The sequence below is a fragment of the Propithecus coquereli genome, unplaced genomic scaffold (assembly GCF_000956105.1).
Source record: "Propithecus coquereli isolate 6110/MARCELLA unplaced genomic scaffold, Pcoq_1.0 Scaffold10, whole genome shotgun sequence".
Taxonomy (NCBI): domain Eukaryota; kingdom Metazoa; phylum Chordata; class Mammalia; order Primates; family Indriidae; genus Propithecus; species Propithecus coquereli.
The window spans coordinates 15,025,772-15,046,714 of NW_012133858.1; the positions used below are offsets into that span (position 1 = coordinate 15,025,772).

General features: G+C 37.6%; 1 protein-coding gene across 1 annotated transcript in view; it reads right to left on the bottom strand.

The window, feature by feature from the left end:
- TPRG1 (tumor protein p63 regulated 1) overlaps nt 1-20,943 on the bottom strand; it is a 128,903-nt gene that overhangs the window by 93,607 nt on the left and 14,353 nt on the right. The window contains exon 2 of the mRNA XM_012640598.1: nt 1,128-1,358. Coding sequence (XP_012496052.1) covers nt 1,128-1,349 — 222 coding nt within the window. The 5' untranslated portion in view covers nt 1,350-1,358. The remainder of the gene's footprint in view (nt 1-1,127; nt 1,359-20,943) is intronic.

Consider the following 20,943-nt stretch of genomic DNA (forward strand, 5'->3'; position numbering starts at 1 on the left):
ACTTTGCATGTCTAATAAAGTTCACATGCTTTGGAAAACAAACCATATGCTCTGCATATGCAAAAGCACTCACACAAACACACACATAGTATAGCACCTACCAAAGCATCTTGCACATAAGAGTATATGTAATGTTTAAACACAGACACTCACAGACACACACACACTGCATTGCTTTAGTTAAAACTTTATCTTAACCAAAGATACATTTCTAATGCTAACAAATCAGAATTCATTAGTTAAAGTTTTGTAAAAGTCACAAAGTCTTGACCCTTATTTATTTATGAGATTTTGTTGAAAAAATTTTCAACAGAGGTGTCCCATGTATGCATGAAAATGATATGGCCTCTGCTGCCAGGGTGTACACTCCCTGATTTTGCCCTCAATTGATTGTTGCCTGTGAGCTAACCACTACTGTGTTAAAAAAGAATGTTGAAGTATTGGAAAAGATCTATAAGTGGGAAGGAGAGCTCATGAGAGAAAGGTATTAAAGACCTATGAAGCGCTCTCCACTTGATCCAAATGCTAGAAGTTTAACATCTAGATGTACAAGCCCCATCCTCATGACCCACCCATCTATTTATTTTCCCAGTTCTATTACAAGTAAGCGAGCACAATGCCCGATTGCAGCTACAGGTGTCAGATTTAAAGGTGTCTGCTCCCACACTGTGATACAAGCATCCCAATGTAAACCCCTGAGATTCAGCCCATTGTCTGCAACCCTTTCCACTCCATTATCGATGTCTTTTCCAAACAAGCTGTGGATACTCTCACTGAGTTCACAGCTTTATATTCTAGCTACTGTGGTTCTCCCTCCATAGAACGTTAGTCCTTTGAGGTCAGGTTTAGCATGAAGACAAGACTGGGGAACCAAAGATCCAGGGAGGCCGGAGGACCTGCTTCTCCTTGATACTATCCGTGTGATCAAAAATAGATCCTTAATTTCTCTGAAGTTCAGATCCTTCATCTTTAAATTATCCTTTATTTTTAAATGGAGGAAAGGATACCATGATTATTATGACTGTTCCATGAGAAAAATGTGAAAACGTGTGGTATATAGAAGAATTTTAAGATTTTTTTTTAAAGGAGACCTTTTATGTAGTATTTAAGAGCACTGACAATTTTACCCGTGTAACGAAGTACTTCCGTGAGATATAAGGCTGGTGATAAGGATTGGGGTAAAGTGTTGATTCAGTCACACTTGACTGCCTTGAAATCCGCCTTGGCACTGAATCCTTGCCAGGGTCCCCCTCCTCCATGGACAGGCGATCAGTCTCAGAGGGTTGATCATCTCCCTCTTGCTTCAAAGACACAGGCTGGAATACTTCAAAATTCCCAATTGTTGACATTTCTTCAACCTAAAACAAGGGAAGAAAACATCTTCTCATTAGAAAAAAAAAAGTTACTTCTGTTCTGGTTATGGCAAAACAGGCTATGATGAGCAAATGTCATTTCTGAAACTTACAAACACCCCTCACGTTATCCATACAGAGGCATTGGTAGACACAGCTCAATAAAACAGATTCCTAAATACCACTCATAATCCTGCAGAGCCATTTGCCAGAGGAGAGAAGCAGAGACCCTCTGCACAGAGAAAAGGAGCTTGCAAGTAGAATTTCATTTTCTCATATTTAATCCCAGGAGACTGGAAGCTGAACAAGGCAAGAGCAATATGAAATAATTATCAGATAATTTCTCTTTAAGATTTCACAGCATTTTTGCTTGAAAATCCACCAGACTTCAAGCTTATTTAAGAGTTAAAAGCAATGCTAATGCACCTACTTGTGTGCTTCTTGAGTAATAACAGGACACAAGAGCACTTAGAGCTGAGTGTATTTTTAAGCTGAAAAATTTCAGTTGTAAAAATTTATTCTAAGGAAATAATTTAGACAAATATCCAAAGACACACACACAAATACACATATATAAAGTTGTTCATCACAACATTGTGTATAATACAAAAATATACAACTTTATGTCTAATAGAAAAACATTGTATAAAATATTAACAGCAACATTACACACTCACACAACATTGTCTAATACCAAAAAATCACAGTGAAACTAAGTATCCATCAGTAAGAAACTGACTAAATAAAATATGTTACATCATACAGTGAAATATAATGCTGTCATTAAAAATGTGTGTATATTTTTATCATGAAAACTGTCCAAAATATATTATTAATGCAAAAAAGTAATCTACAAATGTTATTCAAATTTATTAAAATAATTCAGAAAGAAAGAAAAAAGAAAAAATTAAAAAATGTACTTGCTATATGTATATAAATATACTTATATATGTATATGCATGTATGGTAAAACACAAGTTAGAAGACCCCTGAAAAGAAGGTCTGAAAAGAAGTAAAATAAAACATTAACAATATTTATCTCTAAATGACAGTGTTAAAGGTGATTTTTATTTTCCTTTTTTGTTTTCTTACATCTGAATGCTAGCAATTAACATATATGCTTTAAAATAAATATAAACAATAAATCAGTTTCTATTTTGCAAATATAAAGCAAAACAAAACAAAATAAAATGCATGAGCTAGCCCTGTGAAATGTGCATCCAAATCAGGCCACCACTTTCAAGCTGAAGCAGGTAGTGTGTATTCTCTACAGTGAGCATGTTACCAATGCTACATAAGAGAGTTTCATGTCCAGTTTCACCATGTAACTGGGAATGCTATGTTATTCTTAGATTTGTCTCCATGTTCTTAAAGGTGGTTTTAATTCGATTTCCTTGGTTCTTGTGAAACATCGGGAGGTGAGAAAAAGCCCCTAACCCCAGCAAGTTTCCACTCTTAAAACTGGGATTAACTAGAGTATCCAAAAGAGATAAAAATGGTATGATCACATAATTTGTTACCTACACTTGCATATTTTGGCATGAAAAGGGTGCTATTAGCATTTATGCCAGGATGATGGGAGTAAACTGGACTGTATCAGGAAAATGCAGACATATACAGAGTCACGCTGGAGGATTTGAATGTAGAAGAAAACATTGATTAAGGGAACTTGCAAGTGGAAAGCCTTATGCAGTTTACATTATGTTTTATCTCATCTAATCTTGCCAGCAACCTGGGAGGGTTATTTACTCCATCACTGTCTTTCTGAGGATCACAGAGTGGATGGGACCCACCTAGGGGCCACTTGGATAGTTGTAGTAGCACAGGGACTTGCAATCATGCTTTGAGTCCAGCATGCCCACCATGATGTCATGCCAACTTAGAACAGAAAGGGCTTCCCTGAGTTTTCAGGTAATTTTTAAAAGTTAGATGTACAAATGGCAGAGATTGGTCTGTGAGAAAACAAGGCATGAAGAAGCAGAAGAAATTGTGTATGTGTGTGCGTGTGTGTGTGTGTGTGTGTGTGTGTGAGAGAGAGAGAGAGAGAGAGAGAGAGACAGATTGGTGAGGTACTTTGGCCTCCCTGGCAGCTACATGCTCTATTTATGCAGGTCTGCCACCTCTGTTGCACTGGGTGTTGGAAGGAAATGCATTTCTAAAGTTCCCTGTAACCTGTGAAGGAAAGTTTGTGTCATTGGGAAGGAAAGCCTGCTTCTGTATTTGTGCACTCTGTGAACACACGCCTAACAACAGACATCTGCGAAAGGCTCCTGTGCCTGGAAAACAGAGGGAGGATTTAATTAGCACCACTTCCTCTCCCTCAGGCTGTCTTCTCTGGAAACACTTGGGGAAGCTCAGCGCTCTGAGACCAAGCTGTTTGAGATCCAGGAAAGAAGGAAACTCTCAGCTCCATTTAAATTCTCACAGCCATAAATAGTGGGGAAATTGAGCCCAGCCCTCCCAACCCAGAATGATTCTAGCTCTGTTCCAGTCATTGGGACGTTTGGAACGACAATGAATGTAACCTCTTCAATGACCTCCCGGATATGAGAGGAGTGCCATACATCTAAGCATTCCATTCCATTCCCTCATCACCTCTGCCCAGGTAATTTGTTTATTCCCTATTCAATAGAAAGTGTCTTTCTATCCCTGCATAAATAGACTATATACACTGAAATACTAAACGCATATCAATACCAGTAACAAATCCAGTCAAAATCAAACGTTCCATTGCTTTTTCATGGATAAATTATGCCTCGCAACAGACCCATACAGAACCTCTGGAACTGAAAAAGATACTTGTTCTGTAAGATTTCCCCAGTAAATTTATCTTAGCATTTAGTACCCGAGAGAGTAAAATCACAGTTTCCTAGGGAAGCAAAGATCCCAGGCTTAGAAAACACATATGATGTCCATACTCTTTAATCTAATCTTCTCATTCCAGTAAATTCATGCAGTAAAAATTATTCTAAAGAAGAAAAAGATTATAATACAAATTGCTATTTTAGATAGTAATAAAAAATCAGAAACCAACTGAATATCTAATGGTCAAGGAATTGCCAAGTAAATCCAACTGATGTTGTGCAGACATTTAAAATAACATGGACAAACACTGGGGCAGCATGGATTAAAAAAAGCAGAAAACAAAAATACTTTATTTGGTAATGGGCATTTCAATACATTTCACACTGGTAAAGACTAGAAGAAAAGTATTTAGATTTACTGAGGTAGTTGAATTATTAGTGAATTTTTGCTTTTTTTTAAATAAAACAATTTAAATCCCATTAGTGCTACTTTTTTTTTTAAGTATAAATAAATGCCAAATAAACTTCTAAAGAAGCGCTGTCTTTCCTTTGGTCAGACTATAGGAACTCTATATTTATCAGTTGCTAGAAAATTACAAGCTGAATGTAAATATAGTATTGCACTAAATAATTTATTTCCAGATCCTCATGTAAGTGTAACTGTCTCCAATTATACATGACTTCATCTATCTCCCTGGGACTTTTTCTAAGAATATTTCAAAAGCACATAGGACATAAATTATAGCTTAGAAGCTATTATATAGTCCAACATTTTCATTTTGCAAATATTGGAAGAGGCCCACTAAGACAAAGGACTTATCCAGGGCCACGCAGCTACACAGAATCAAAACAGACAATCAGAGCTCTTGTCTTCCAGACTCTAGTTCATTGTCCTTTCCTGTACTTTGAGTTGCAACATTTAGCAAAGAGGCAGAGAAACAGCCATCAAAGTTAGGCATTGGCAAACTGGAGGCACTTTTGCCAAAAGTCTGAGGCCAGTCAGCTCTGGGATCAGAGATACAGCTCCGGTGAAGCCCACCGATCCCCAGTTCCCTGACAGTAGCAGCCCCACAATCAGCAGCACAGGCTGAAGCCTTTCTCCTTCACCTGGAACCAGGTTGGCTGATCCTTTAAGCACAGGAAGTGCAGCACCTGGGGTCCTCCAAACATTTAGAAGCCCATGAAATAGTTTACTTTATTTAAAAAAAAAAAAAAAAAAAAACAATTAACTTTTAGGATCAAAGAAACGTTTTATTTTTTTCTCACACCAGAAAAAAAATTGAAATTTGTAGGGTACCCAAAACCTATTAAATTTTGCCTAAAAGAGAAAAAAACATATAATATTGAACTATTTGAAGTTATAGAAACATGTTTTAACATTAACATTGTTACAATGCAAAGGCAAAAGGGTTTCAGGCCTGTGGAGATCATAATGTGGCCCTGACTCAAATCCATATCCTATTCCTCACATTTCCCACTTAATTTTCCCCTCTGGTATTCCATTCTAGGCCATCACAGCTAGAAACTTCCACCCAATCCAGGGATTTCAACTCTCTGTCTCTGAAGATTCTAGTCCACCACATACTGAAAGATTTCTGTCCCATAGACAAACTGCATAATCTTAAAATGATTCTTTTTATTTTTTTAAATCAAAGACAGATCCAGCATAGTTAGCCCTCTCATAAATATTTGTTTTTCAGAGAAATGGATAAAAAACTACCATGAAAACTTCTAATCAGCTTGAAAGGCATAGCCAGCCACACTTAGTTTGCCAGTCAAAGGCAAAGAAAAGGGAGTTTATGTATTTTTTGTCCTTTTACTAGAGTTCAGTAAAGTACAGTTTAAGTGTAACAAAAAGTATCATGGTTGACATCAAGAAAACAGGATTGATGTTAGAGGTGCTTGGCTTTTCTCAGGACTGTTTCATGGAGACGGTCTTCTCAAGGGCCACACTCCTCTGTTTCCTCAGCGCTGTGCTCCCCGTGTTTCCATCTAGTTTTCAGGAAGTCCTTCTTGCTTCCTTGCCCTCTCCGGCTCCCCGGCAGCCTACACAGCCAGTCATGCTCTTATTTTCTTCACTTTATCTGCCTGTCTTCTGATGCCTCTATAAGCCACATGGGATTTTTAAACCCTATTGCAGATGTCTGTGATGTCCACAAAGCTTTTGAAATATCAACGGCTACTTGAGGAGCCCCATTACTACCTCTCAGGGTCTTTGGGAAGACAGGCTACCTGGTCAGCACTCATCTATCCTAACCTCTACTGGCTTAGTCCATTGGGACTGCTGTAACAAAATACCTAAGACTGGGTAATGTATAAACAATACAAATTTATTTCTCACAGTTTGGGAGCCCGGGTTGTCCAAGATCAAGTCACCAGCAGACATATTGTCTGGTGAAGACCCAGTTTCTACTGTAGAGGTGGTGCCTTGAACATTGCATCTTCTGGAGGGGACTAAGGCTGTGTCCTCACATGGTAGGAATGGAACAGGTAAAAAGGGTCTAGCTAGTTCCTTCTGGCCCCTTTATAAGGCGCTATTCTCATTCATGAAGGCAGAGCACTCATGGCCTAATCATCTCCTAAAGGCCCTGCCTCTTAATACTGTTGCATAGGGGAATACATTTCAACATGAATTTTAGAGGGTATACAAACATTCAGACCATTTTTTACAAATGAGGAAACTGAGGTCCAGAAAGGTTATGTGTCTTCTCTGAACTCTCAATTAGTTAAGTGAAAACTAGTCAAATAAAGACAATAAAGAATGAAATTATGGACAGCAGTAGATTAAAAATCTTGTATCCAGAGGAATATTTGTGGGCAGAGTAGGAACTTGGAAAAGTCTATGGCCTGTTAAGAAGAACTATTATTCTTTTGCAGGTGGTCTGGGGGTGGGAAGGGAGGATGGAAGTTTGTTCCGTGGCCTGTGTTGCATTCAGTGACATCAACTGTGTTTTCTGACGGTGACACCTCTATCCACATGAACGGGTTAACACTCTCAAGGCACATCCCCAAAATAAAAATCTACTTTTAATTTTGACATTTTGTAAAGGTAATTTATGTGAATTTATGTGTGCAGCCTTTCCTGAGTCTCTGTGAGAACAGCCGAGGGATGTGCAGTGGATAAACAGCAATACTCTAACACCTCGTAACTCTCCAACAAGCCTGCTTCTGTGCCAGTTGAGATAAGAAAATTGGCAAACAGTTCTTCACAATTTCACATTTCGTATATTTGTGGTAACATGCCAGCAGGGCTGCTCTGTGTCCTGGGGGAAAGTCGAGGTGATGGAGGGTCTCTTCCCTCCCAGCTCCTCCTGGGCCAGGTAGGGCCCATGCCCCACTGTCAGTGCTTTCACTTGGCAGCAGACACTGAGGAGTGTGAGGGAGAACAAGGGTGAGCCCAGGAAAAATGGGTCTCCACTCACTCACTCTCACCCTCGGGGTTGCCCTGGGCAAATCACTTCCTTCCTTCCTCTCTCTGCACTGCAGGTTTTCATCTACAAAATGGGAGGCTAGACTTAAGAGTTTGAAATTTTGCTCTCATAAACTGCTCTTGAGGCTCTCTGAGGAGGGAGCAGGTGGGGCTTCTAGTCACCAAACCCATTTCAGTCAAAGCACATCCACTTAACTGTTATCAGATTTATTCCAAAGCTTTCACTTTGGGGAAAAACATGTTCAAGTTTGAAAGCTATTGAACTAAACTATCCCTAAGATTCCTTCCAGCTCAATGACTCTATATGATTTGATTAATTTTTCTTCAGTGCTGAGAATATGGCAGATTTAAGCCTATAGAGGTTGTTCATATATGGTTTTCCCCATCTCATCTTCATCATATGACTCCAACTGAGCAAATTAGTTCTCTTATCATTCAAATGCTATGGGCTCAGGGGAACAGGATTGTGATGACTTTGGGTGCTCACTGTGGATATTCTGGGGTATTGTCCTTTGACTTCCATCTAACTCACATGAAAATCCATATTGACCACAGCTGCTGGGACATAGACAGTGGAGAGTTGGGCATCTCACCCAAGCCAGGACCAGAGACATGCTAAAGCCTCAATAACTATTCTTGCACATAAGAAGGAATTAACTCAGAGATCTGATGAGCTTCTGACATAAGATATTGATTTTCAGAGGAGTTTCCTCAAAAATATATAAGGAAAAGAATTGATAAAGACAAGGATATTGAGTCTAGAATTTTGTGAGATTATAGATCCCTTAAGATTAATTTCTTACACATTTCTATGAACACTCCCACCACTCGCCTGGTCTGAGTTATCATAGAACTCAAGTTCCTGACTCTTGTTTCACTGATAACATTGTTCTATAATCACCATTTACTTTCCCATCTTCACATGTGGACTGCAAGTAACTCCAGAGAAGAAGCCATGCTTCACTGGTCTTTACAGTCCAGCACTTGGTGTGAACATGATACAGAGTAGGCACTAAGTCTAAGTTTCTTGAATTGACACATGGATACCCTTCTCATTTCTCTGCACTATCTGAAATCTGAAGGGCAAGGTTTATACCTGTTTCATCTTCATTTGCACATCACCTCATATACAGTGGACTGAGTAATGAAGTTCTACGTGAAGGCATGAACAGAAATATCTTCTGTACACACAAGCACTTACTCTTACACAGGCTCACACAGGAACTTATACCATAGTCTTTAATCTATAGAAGCTCATCATCTAATGGAGGTGACAGAAGCATAAGCAGATAATCGCAGACTTTTGTGATAGAGCCATGATAAGAGTACGTGCACAAAACACCATAGAAACAGAAGATGGGAGTATCAGGAGTAGGTGGAGAGAGGAGAATGAGAGTGTGGGAAGTTACAGGTGTGGAGAAAGACATCTCAGAGCCTATTGAGGATAGGTGGAATACATTCCAGGTAAATATGTGAGGTGTGAGAGGAGGGTGTGTTCCAAAAATGGCAGGCAATATGATATGTAACCAACATGTCAGCTGCCCACTCCCAGCTCCCACCCCTTGAAGAGCTGGTTACACTTGATGAAAACTAACACTCTCTGATGGGATAAGAGTCTGAAATTCTCCTTACACATCTTCTGTCTTCCCTTCTCTCTATTATCGCCCCTCCACCCATCTTTCACTGTCAACCCACATGCAGAGTCTGGGCTTGGCACTGTCAATATACCATTTGCCTTAAGAATTTCATGGGATTGAGAACTTCATTAAAGATTTAGAGAGTCCATGAAGAGGTGAGTCACATTGTGTATAGTGCAACGCTGTAACACCCTTCTATTTCTCGCTTCTCTGTTTTTAGAATAGCAAATTCTTCCTTATTTTGTGTATGTTTGTTTGGTGTATAAAATACGTATCTATTTCACCCACATATCCACATGTCTCAGGCTCCCTTTTCACAGTCCCCACCAAATAATGCAGTTTCCCCACCAAGATAAATTCTAGAGGTAGCTATTAATATAAACCCATACAAGAGAGAGTTGGCAGGAAATGTCTGAAAAAGTAGAATGAAGCCATTTTGTAAGCCAGGCATAAAGTTGAGCGACTTATCTTAGGCAGTGGCAGAAGTGTTCTACTTTGCAACTGGCCTGATCATGAAGAGCGAGGGGCAGGAATGGGACAGAAAAGTGTTGTTATTCTGGAGAGGAGAATAATTCAGGATAAATCATCCCCCTTCCAACACACAAACAGAAGAGAGAGAGAAAAAAACAAAGAACAATCAACATGAGGGGAACTGACCAGGATAAAGATGTTGGTTCTGATCATGTACTTCAGAAAGTCTATAAGGACTTGAATATTTTCTCCATATACAAGAGAAAAAGAAAGGAGCAGAGGGATTAAAAGAATCCCCCAAGGCCAACAACTCAGACCTGTAGCAGCCTCTTTTTTTCTCTCTCCAAACTAAACAAAATCCCATTTTGAATCTGCTGATTCAGAAACTATATGGTGGCAATAGTTAGAAATTAGAAAAAACCTTTGTCCCAGTTATTGGGACATTTTAGGGTAGTGTGCAGATTAGTGCCTACCAGAGATTACCACCTTCTCAGCATTAATCCTGGTGTCAGCCAGTAGAAAGAACAAACATTCCACAACCAGATGTTCCTGCCTGGGAGCTTTGTTTAAGGAAGTCAGCCTAAAGCCTGGGTTTCCTGTTAAGCCAATTGTAACTTTTTATACATAGATTCATAAAATTCAGGGAAAGGTATTAATGAAATGCTGATGACAATATTTTCCCCTCCATATGAAAACTACAGCCTTTATTATGTTAATGAAGTTTTTATCAGTAAGCATTTTTATTGAAGTATTACATGCACTCAAAAAATCATAAATATACAGATCAGTGAATTATCATAATATAAATACATCCATGTAACCATCACACAGATCAAGAAATAGCATAATACTGGCACCCTAATGGGATTATTTTTCTCAAAGTGAATATTCTGTTGATTTCACATGACAGAATTCAAGAGTACTGCCAGGCATTGTATATATTATTCAACTCAACTCCCTCATTTTATAAATAATAAATCAGATCCTCAGATGGGGGCAGAAAAGTGACTTGCCTCAGGTCATAAAGCAAATTAGAGGAAGCACCAGAATTTCAGTCTCCCCTTTTCTGTCCAAACTGCCTCAAATTCTCAGGAAGTTGTAGCTGGTCTATGGAGCTAAAGAAACCTGCTCTCAGAGCAAGGTGACAACAGCAAAAGAGCCAACAGGAAGCTCTTAGCACTTTTCCCCCCTCACAAAGACAGCCAGAGCCATAAATAAATGACTGCATTTAAATGAAAATAACTGAGAGAGTCCCCAGAGTGATAGAAACCCTAGTGAGCACAGAAACTCAGGCTGGCCACAAAGAGGAGATGCCAGACATCCACCACCCTATCCCTTAACCACAATCAGCTGGGAAGCAGGAGGAATTTCTCCTTATGGCAAGGAGGTAGGCAAGCCTCATCAACACCCTGGACACCAACAGACCTCAACCATGGTGACCCCTGCAATCCCCACAGGCACTGAGCCCAGCTGAGAGAGCTGCCTGAATCCACATAGCAGTGTTCCCCGTAAAGAAGGAACTGACACTGCCCTGTCCCCTGTGGCCTGTGCAGCTATTGCACTACACTATCTTGGAGTTGGAACTACAGCTGGAATATGTCTCACTCTGGGTCAAGTAGCCATGGCCTCCCTTCATCCCTAAGGTTAAGCTGCTGCTGAACCACCCCAGCCCAGTGGCCTGATGTCCCCATGCTCAGCTATGAGCAACTGTTACAGCCTTCCCCATGGAGTCAAGCAAAGGTGGAGCCACTTCATCTGCCACTCCCTTTGCCACCTCAGTCCAGAGCTAAAGCAGCACTCTGCCTCTTGGGAAACACTGCCTTGGCCACTCAGAGCAGTCACAGCTCCCTGGTGCCTAAATTGAAATAGTGCCCTGCATCATAGGGACATGGTGTCTGAGCTTCCCAGAAAAGTCACACCCCCCAGGCCTGAGCTGGGTACAGAAATCTTACAGACCAGGAGAGTGGGATGATATATTCAAAATGCTATTAAATAAAAGGAAAAACTGGCCAGCCAAGAGTATTGTACCCAGGAAAGCTATTCTTCAAAAATGAGGGAGAAATAAAGTATTTTCCAGACAAGCAAAAGTGGAGGTAATTCATCATTACTGGATGAGCCTTAGAAAAATGCTCAAGGGAGTGCTACATCTAGAAACAAAAATACAATAATCACTATCATGAAAACACACAAAAGTATAAAACTCACTAGTAGAACAGACAGACAAAGGAAAAAGGAAAAAGAAACAAGCTTATCTCTACACAAAACCACCAAACCACAATGATAAACAATAAAAGAAGTAAAAAATAGAGGGTATACAAAACAATCAGAAAACAATTAACTAAATAATACCAATAAATTTTCACATGCCAATAATAACCTTGAATGTAAAAAGACTAAATTCTCCACTAAAAAGATATAGACTGGCTGAACGAATAAAAAAGAAAAATGACCCAAATATATACCACCTAAAAGAAACTCATTTCATCTGTAAAGACACACATAGACTTAAAGCAAAGGGATAGAATGACATATTCCATGCAAACAGAAACCAAAAACAATCAGGAGTAGCTATACTTATATCAGATAAAATGGAATTTAAGTCAAAAACTGTAAAAAGAGACAAAGAGGGTCATTATATAATGATAAAGGGGTCAGTCCATCAAGAGGATATAGTGGTTATCAATATCTGTGCATCCAACACTGGAGCACTTAGATATAGAAAGCAGATATTATTAGTTCTAAAGGGTGAGGTAGTCTCCAAAACAATAATAGTAGATGACTTCAACACCTCACTGTCAGCATTGCACACATCATTGGGATAGAAAACTAACAGAGAAACATTGGATTTAAACTGCACTTTAGATCAAATGGACATTTATAGAACATGAAATTCAACAGCTACAGAATACATATTCTTTTCATTAGCACATGGAATAGTTTCCAGGATAGACCGCGTTAGGCAACAAAACAATTCTCGACTAATTTAAAAGAATTAAAATCATAGCAAATATCTTTTCTGAGAACGATGGAATAAAATTAGAAATAAATAAAAAAGAAATTTTCAAAATTATGGAAATGCATGGAAATAAAACAACATGCTCCTGAATGACCACTGGATCAATAAAGAAATTAAGGAGAAAATGTTTAAATTTCTTAAAACAAATGAAAATAGAAATAAAACATACCAAAACCTATGGAAAACAGCAAAAACAGTATAAAGAGGAACATTTACGGCAATAAATGCCTGCATCAATGAAATAGAACTATTTCAAATAAACAAACTACTAGTGCAAGAAGAAACCAAACCCAAAATTAGTAGAAGGGAAGAAATGATAATCATCAGAGCAGAATTAAACAAAATTAAGGGTAAAAAAAATACAAAAAAAAACCCAGCAAAATTAAAAGTTGGCCATTTGAAAAGATAGGTAAAGTCAATAAATCATTAACTAGGCTAACCAAGAAAAATGGAGAAAAGACCCAAATAAGTAAAATCAGAAAGAAAAAAAGAGACATTACAATTGATACCATAGAAATGTAAAGGATTAGTGGAGACTATTACAAATAACTATATACCAAAAAATTAGAAAACCTAGTGGAAATGGATAAATTCCTGGACACATATAAGATACAAAGATTGAGCCAAGAAGAAATAGAAAACCTGAATAGATCAACTGTGAGTAAAGAGATTGGACCTGTAATAAAGTATCCCAGCAAAGAAAATCCTAGGACCCGATGGCTTCACTGCAGCATTCTATCAAACATTTAAAGAAGTCCTAATGCCAATTCTTCTCAAACCCTTCCTGAAAACTAAAGAGAATGGAATTCTTCCAAACTCATTCTATAAGGCCAACATTATCCTGATACCAAAACCAGACAATAACACAAGAAGAAAAGAAAACTATAGGCCAACATCTCTAATGAATATAGGTGCAAAAATCCTCAACAAAATACTAGCAAAGAGAATCCAGCAGCACATTAAGATAATCATTCACAATAATCAAGTGGGATTTATCCCAGGGATGCAAGGATGGCTCAACATATGCAATTCAATAAACATGATACATCACATCAACAGAATGAATAAGAAAAATCATACAATCATCACAATAGATGCAAAAGAGCATTTGATAAAATTTAACAGCCCTTCATGATAAAAACTCTCAACAAGTTAGGTATAGAAGGAATGTACCTCAACAGAATAAAGACTGGATATCATAAACCCACACCCAATATCATACTGAATAAGAAAAGGTAGAATGTCTTTCCTCTAGGATCTGGAATAAGACAAAGAAGCCTACTTTAACCACTTTTATTCAACATTATAATGGAAGTCCTAGCCAGATCAATTAGACAAGAGAAAGAAATAAAGGGCATCCAAATTAGAAAGAAGGAAATTAAATTATCCCCATTTGTAGACAACATTATATTTTATATAAAAAAAATCCCAAAAACTGCAACAGAAACTCTTAGAACTGACAAATTAAAAATTTGCATAATATGAAATCAACATACAAAAATTGGTAGCATTTCTGTAACCAAGAAGATGAAAGATCTTTACAAGAAAAACTATAAAACACTGATGAAAGAAATTGAAGAGGACACAAAAAAATAGAGGGACATCCCATTTTCTTGGATTGGAAGAATTATTATTGTGAAAATGATCATACTACCAAAAGCAATATACAGATTCAATGCAGTTTCTATCAAAATATTAATGACATTTTTTTCTCAGAAATAGAAAAAATCTTAAAATTAATATAGATCTACAAAAACCTATGAATAGCCCAAACAATCTCAAGCAATAAGAACAAAGCTGGAGGCATCACACTATCCAACTTCAAAATATACTACATAGCTATGGTAACCAAGACAGCATGGTACTTGCATAAAAACAGACACAGAAACCAATGGAACACAATAGAGAACCAAGAAATAAATCCATATATTTATAGCCAATTGATTTTCAACAAAGGTATCAAGAACATTCATTCAATCTCTTCAAAAAATGGCACTGGGAAAACTGTATATTCATATACAGAAAAATAAAACTAGACCACTATCTCTTACCATACACAAAAATCTACTTAAAATAGATTAAATGCTGAAATATAAGACTTTAAACTATAAAACTACTAAAAGAAAGTATAGGGGAAACACTTGAGGACATTAGCCTGAGTAAACATTTTATAGGGAAAACCTCAAATGCACAAGCAACAAAAGCAAAAATATACAAATGGATTATATCAAGCTAAAAAGTTTCTACACAGCAAAGGAAACAGTCAACCTACACAAATGGGAGAAAATATTTTCAAACTATTCATCTGACAAGGGATTAGTAACCAGAATACACAAGGAACTCAAACAACTCAACGTTAAAAAAGGACAAACAAATAATCCAATTTTTAAAATGGGCAAATTAGCTAAATAGACATCTCTCAAAAGAAGACATAGAAATGGTCAACAGGTATATGAGAAAAGTTCAACATCAGTAATTATAAGGTAAATGTAAATCAAAACCACAATGAAATATCATTTTACCCCGGTTAGAATGGCTATTATCAAAAAGACAAAAAATAAAAAATGCTGTCAAGGATGTAGAGAAAGATGAACCCTTATATACTCTTGCTGGGAATGCAGTACAGCCATTATAAAAAACAGTATGGAGTTTCCTCAAAAACCTAAAAATAAAAATACCATATAATTCAGCAATCCCATTACTGGGTATATATCTAAAGGAAAGAGAACCAGTATGTCACAGAGATATCTGCACTCCCATGTTTATCACAGCACTATTCACAATAGCCAAGATATGGAATCAACTAAGTGTCCGTCAACAGATGAATGGATAAATAAAATGGAGTTTATATACACAATGGAATACTATGTGTACATAAAAAGAATAAAGTGCTATTATTCATGGCAACATGGAAGAGCTTGAAGGGCATTATGTTAAATGAAATAAGCCAGGCAGGGAAAGACAAGTATCACATGTTCTCACTCATATGTGGAAGCTAAAAAAGTTGACCTCATAGAAGAAGAGAGTAGAATAGTGGCTAATAGAGGCAAAGAATGGGGCAGGGGAGAGGAGGCAAATGTTGGTTAATGGATAAAAAAATTACAGCTAGATAGGAGGAGTAAATTCTAGTGTTCTACAGAATTATTAGGTGACTATAATCAGCAACAATTTATTGTATATTTTTGAATAGCTAGAAAAGTAGATTTTGAATGTTCCCAACACAGAGAAATAATGAAATTTGAGGTGATGGGTATGCTAATTACCCTAATTTGATCATTATAAATTGTATACATGTATGGAAAATCACACTGTACCCCATAAATATGTACAATTATGTGGCAATTAAAAATAATAAAAGAAGAGAGAGAGAGAGAGAGAGAGAGAGAGAAAGAGAGAAACTTGCTGTCCATGATGAATCCTTTCTCCATGAGCCTGAGGTTAACTCTCTCCCATCACCATAAAATCAGGCTCTGAGAAGCTATCCTGAACACACCACTGAAAGTGCCTCTCAAACCATCATTTTCCTCTGTGAAGGGCAACATATATCAGACATATATCAGACACGTAGTTAAATGCTTGTTAATTAATGAATAGACACTTCATAGTATTAGCAGATGCTTTTCAAATTTTCCCTTTTCCATTTCAATTATCAGACTAGTAATTTTGACCCATGATCTGTGACATGACCTTTCTCTTTTATAAAGAGTTTATCACATGGGTGGTGGGGGACCGCTAACTATATTTCATGAGAAACAATAGAGGGAACTGGAGAAATTCAGTTGAGAAAAGAGAAAATGTATAGGACACCAATCACTCTCTTCAGATGTCTAAAGGCTTACAGGATAAAAAGATCACATTTATTTTATTTGACCTTAGAAAGCATAAGAATGATTAATGGATTTCTTGTTTCTCATGACTAAGCTTCTCAAAAAAAAAAAAAAAATGTCCACCCTTGGTTCATTCTCTACTTCATTGTATCACATTCACACCTTAACTTTCAGAAATCTGCTTTTTTGGTCCCAGCATATCTTTTTAAACAAAATTCTTGTGACTGAAAACAGTAGATGCTTTCTACCTTTCCACTCTTTATTTTCTTTGAGCTCTTTAACACTGTGGATTGTTGCATAATCCTTCTTGAAATTCTCATTTTCTTTTCTTCTTTAGAACTGCAGATTCCCAGTTGCTTTCATTCTATATCTTTGTATATGGCTTATAGTTTCCTTCATGGAAACCTATTTCTAATATGCTGATGTTTATCAGCACATTCTAGATATTCTCTTTTTGGCAATATCCTGCATTCTCATTATTTAACCACAATCTATAAATTTGTGACGCCCACACCTGCATCTCCACTCAGATCTCTCTCCCAAGTTACCAATCCATCTACACAATGGTCAATTAGACATTTTACCTTAGTTGACACACAGGACCTTTCAACTCATCATATCCAAAGATGAACTTTTCATCTTCTTACATCCCCCATAAACTTGTTTCTCCTTATAACAGTATCTGTGAATGAGATCACAGCTATAAAGTTGCTCCCAGCTCAGAAACCTTCCTGATTCCTTCTTCTTGCCCAATTCTTACCAAGCAAACACTTAGATCTGTAACTTTTAATCCTTAATGTATAGTGAATTCTCTACTTTGCTCCATTTCTGATGCCACGGCCTTTAATTCATCTTTTGAAGATCGTTATAAAGGCCTTCTAACTGGTGTCCCTCCAATTTTACTTGCTTCAATTTATGCAGCACACAGCAAGAAGACAAATCTTCCTCAAGTACAAATTAGCTTATGTCACTGCCCACTTAAGCTTCAAGGATCCCCATTGCATTCTGAATAAAATCTGAACTCCTGAGCATGGTTGAGAAGACTTTCATGATGTGAACCCCTACTAACCTGTAGAGGCCCATGTCTCACCAAGTGTCTCACCTCCTTTTTCTTCTCCCATCATCCTTTCCCCACTCCCTGACAGCACTCACATCCTATGTTTCCGTCATACTGCTTTACCTTTAGTCTCACAAATTCACCAAGTTCCTTCTCACCCCTTACCCAATAACTCCCTCTACCCTCTTGTCTCAGCTTAGAGAGCAGCTAGAGGTTTCCCTTATCAATTTCATCTTTGAGTTAGGTGCCCCTCCACTGTTTCTCCCTGTAGGCTCCGCTTGTCCCTATTGAGCACTTATCATACTACCTTATAGCTGCTGGTTATCTTGCCTTAATGTTCATATTCTCTTCACTAGTACATGAAGTTTTTGATGATAGGGACAGGGTTTTGTTTACTATGGTATCCTTAGCACCAAGTAGTGCATGTAAAAAGCATTCATTATGCATTAGCTGAATAAATGAATCACTAATACATACCTTTCCTACCTGGAGCATCCATGACAGAAAATGCAAGGGAGATTTAGCCAAGAGAGTCTGTCCTCAGGTCTTATGGAACCAGACCTGACAAGAGAATATTTAAAATTCTTTCTTCTAAACCTGTCTCCAAATTTACCAATTTCCAATAGACTAACATGAATGACATCTTAGAACTGTAATTTTCCTGTGGTCTCCAGGCACCATGATCTTCTATCAACCAGTTTTGTAGTCACTGCTTGGGCTTGAGCTCCATGAGAAGATTGTGAGCTTGGTGAGGAAGGAACCATGTCCTGATTTGTCCCTCTTGGATCCCCACAGAAGGTGTAAACCTGTGTGCAGCAGTGTGTTCAGTTACGACGTATTTCACAGAAGATGTCTATACCAAAAGAGACAGACATTATAAGGAAGCACTCACTTCTGCCTGAAACCACCCTGAGGGGTAAATGACAACTTTCAGAGGCTTTCCTGAAAGCAGGTCTAAAGATAAACGGAATAGAGGAGAGGCCTATCCTACACCAATGGCAAATATTCATGAGTAGACCTTCAAAAGGGTTGGAGGGGTGGAACAAAACTAGAAAGGGGAGCTTAGCGACTTAAAAATAGACACTGTTAATTTCCCATCTTGTGTCTTAAGAATGAAATATATACATTAAGCTCCTAAAATTCTGAATGCTAAACAAGACACCAAATCAGGCTAAATAATTACATAAAAGGTGTTAAGATGATATGATTCTAAGGCTAGAATGGCTGACCCATTTCCACTCCACCTAGCTAAGGATATTGACACCCGGAATTTAGCCTGGTTCTACAAGATGCCAGGAAGATTTAATGGATTCAGAGAGCTCCACCCAGAGAGAAAGAAATGGCAAGAGCCAGAGCAATAGGAGTAGCTCTCATTAAATGAAGGTCAGAGCACAAGTATGAAGAGAGGAAAGTAGTTCTTTTTTAAGAATGACATTCCAGTTCACTCTAAAATGATTTAAGAAAATTGGACAATTCAGAATGCTAAAGAAAGAAAATTTTTAAAAAAGTTTTATATTTGTTTGCTGAAGGCAGTTAGAGACAGATGAAGAATAACGTCTGTCTCAAATTACCTATTCTTTTTCTATATTTCAGTAAGAAAACAAAACAATAAAAATATGTGTATATAAGAAAACATAATTATGTAGGCACATATATACATAAATATGGCCAAAATATTATAAAATAAGGATAGGATAGATGTATATTTATGTGTGACTTGCTATAACTATTGTTTAAGCAATGACCAAAAATAGCAAGAATAAACAGTAAATATCCTGAGAAAATTAAAATACCTACCTGTGATAGTCCCATTTCCTTGTTTCTGTGAATGTATGTCTCAAGACTGGCTTATTGAGAAGGGATGATGTTTGGTTTTGATCAGCCTTTCTGTAATGTATGACTTCAATCACAAAGTGACAGAGAGGGGAGTAAAATTATGGACCAGGGAAAGATTAACCCACGTACTCATTATGAAGTGTGGTCAGTAATGCCATCTTTATACATTAAGTCCACATGCATGTCATGACAATACCTGTCAACTTCTTTATCCATATAAATACACCTATTGATGCCTGCCCTGCTTACTCTACATGATTTTTGTGAAGATCAAATGGGAGAAGTTGTGAAAGTACTTTGTAAATGATGGAGTGCCTTGATCTTGCATCTTTTGAAGAGCCATTAGCATTATTATCGTAGAAGCAGGAAGCAATAAAATAATATCTGTGCAGAGGTTGTTGGAAGTTCCTGAGGGATACCAAAGGGAAAGTGAAGCTGCCCAACACTTTTAGGGAAGGCTGATTTCTGTCTTGATCAAGTCAAAACTATTGGCAAGATGCGAAGGGTGACAGGGAGAAGGGGCAATGTGTTTAGACCACAGATGTGCCAAATCTTCCCAGAAGGCAATTGTTCCACCTGGGCCAGAGGAACAGATATAAACTGATGCTCACAGGGCCAGAATTTGATGCTGCCCATGACATTTGTACACACGCTTACTATGTCAATACCTGCCCCTAAAGTATCCCTTCAGAACATAAAAGCAATGAGAGAGCATCTGTGGCTTATATAGTATGTCCTACTTGTGAATGGAGAAATTTAAATGAATGGATAAGTTTGACCATTCCTTAGAGCCTTTCTTTTCATATAGGTCTCACCAAAAGTGGTTTAATTCACAGCATTACTGTTTGGCACCATCTCTGCATTAAAGAACTTCATTGATGACACTGCATAGTGCTTAAAGAGATCACTGAATGTTTGACATATCTCAAAAGTATATTCCCTGTTAACTATGAGAGAAGTCTATCTTCCTTTGTAAATGGGATAGGTCCAATCTATAATACTCAATACAATTTCTATTTAATACTATTCATGACTTCTCTTGCATCCCACCTAAAATAGGCAATATCAGGTTTCAAATGCCATGGTGTCTGTGAATTTCTGTAATTGTCCCACCAAAGCCTAACCAGTGGATAAACTTATCAGAAAATGCTACAGAGAGTAGCTAAAACTAACTCTCCTTTTGGAAGTGACCAAATACAGAATCTTCAATTTAGGAGGAACCTCATATGTGCTAGTTCAACATCCCATCCAGTACAGACATCTCCAAGATTGTTACCTTGGTTTACTAATAATGTTGCCTAACTGCAGATTTATGTCTCATGACATAAATGGAACTAACTAGTACATCATTATAAGCTGTTTTGGTATATTTGATATATTTTGGTATATTCAAATACATGAAAGAGAGAAAGATCATTTGAAATAAGTGATATTTCTAGCTAGATTTTTAACTCATCATCTTCCAGTAGCAAAGCCAAGTATATCCCTTACGCAAATGCTCTTTTAAAGATAG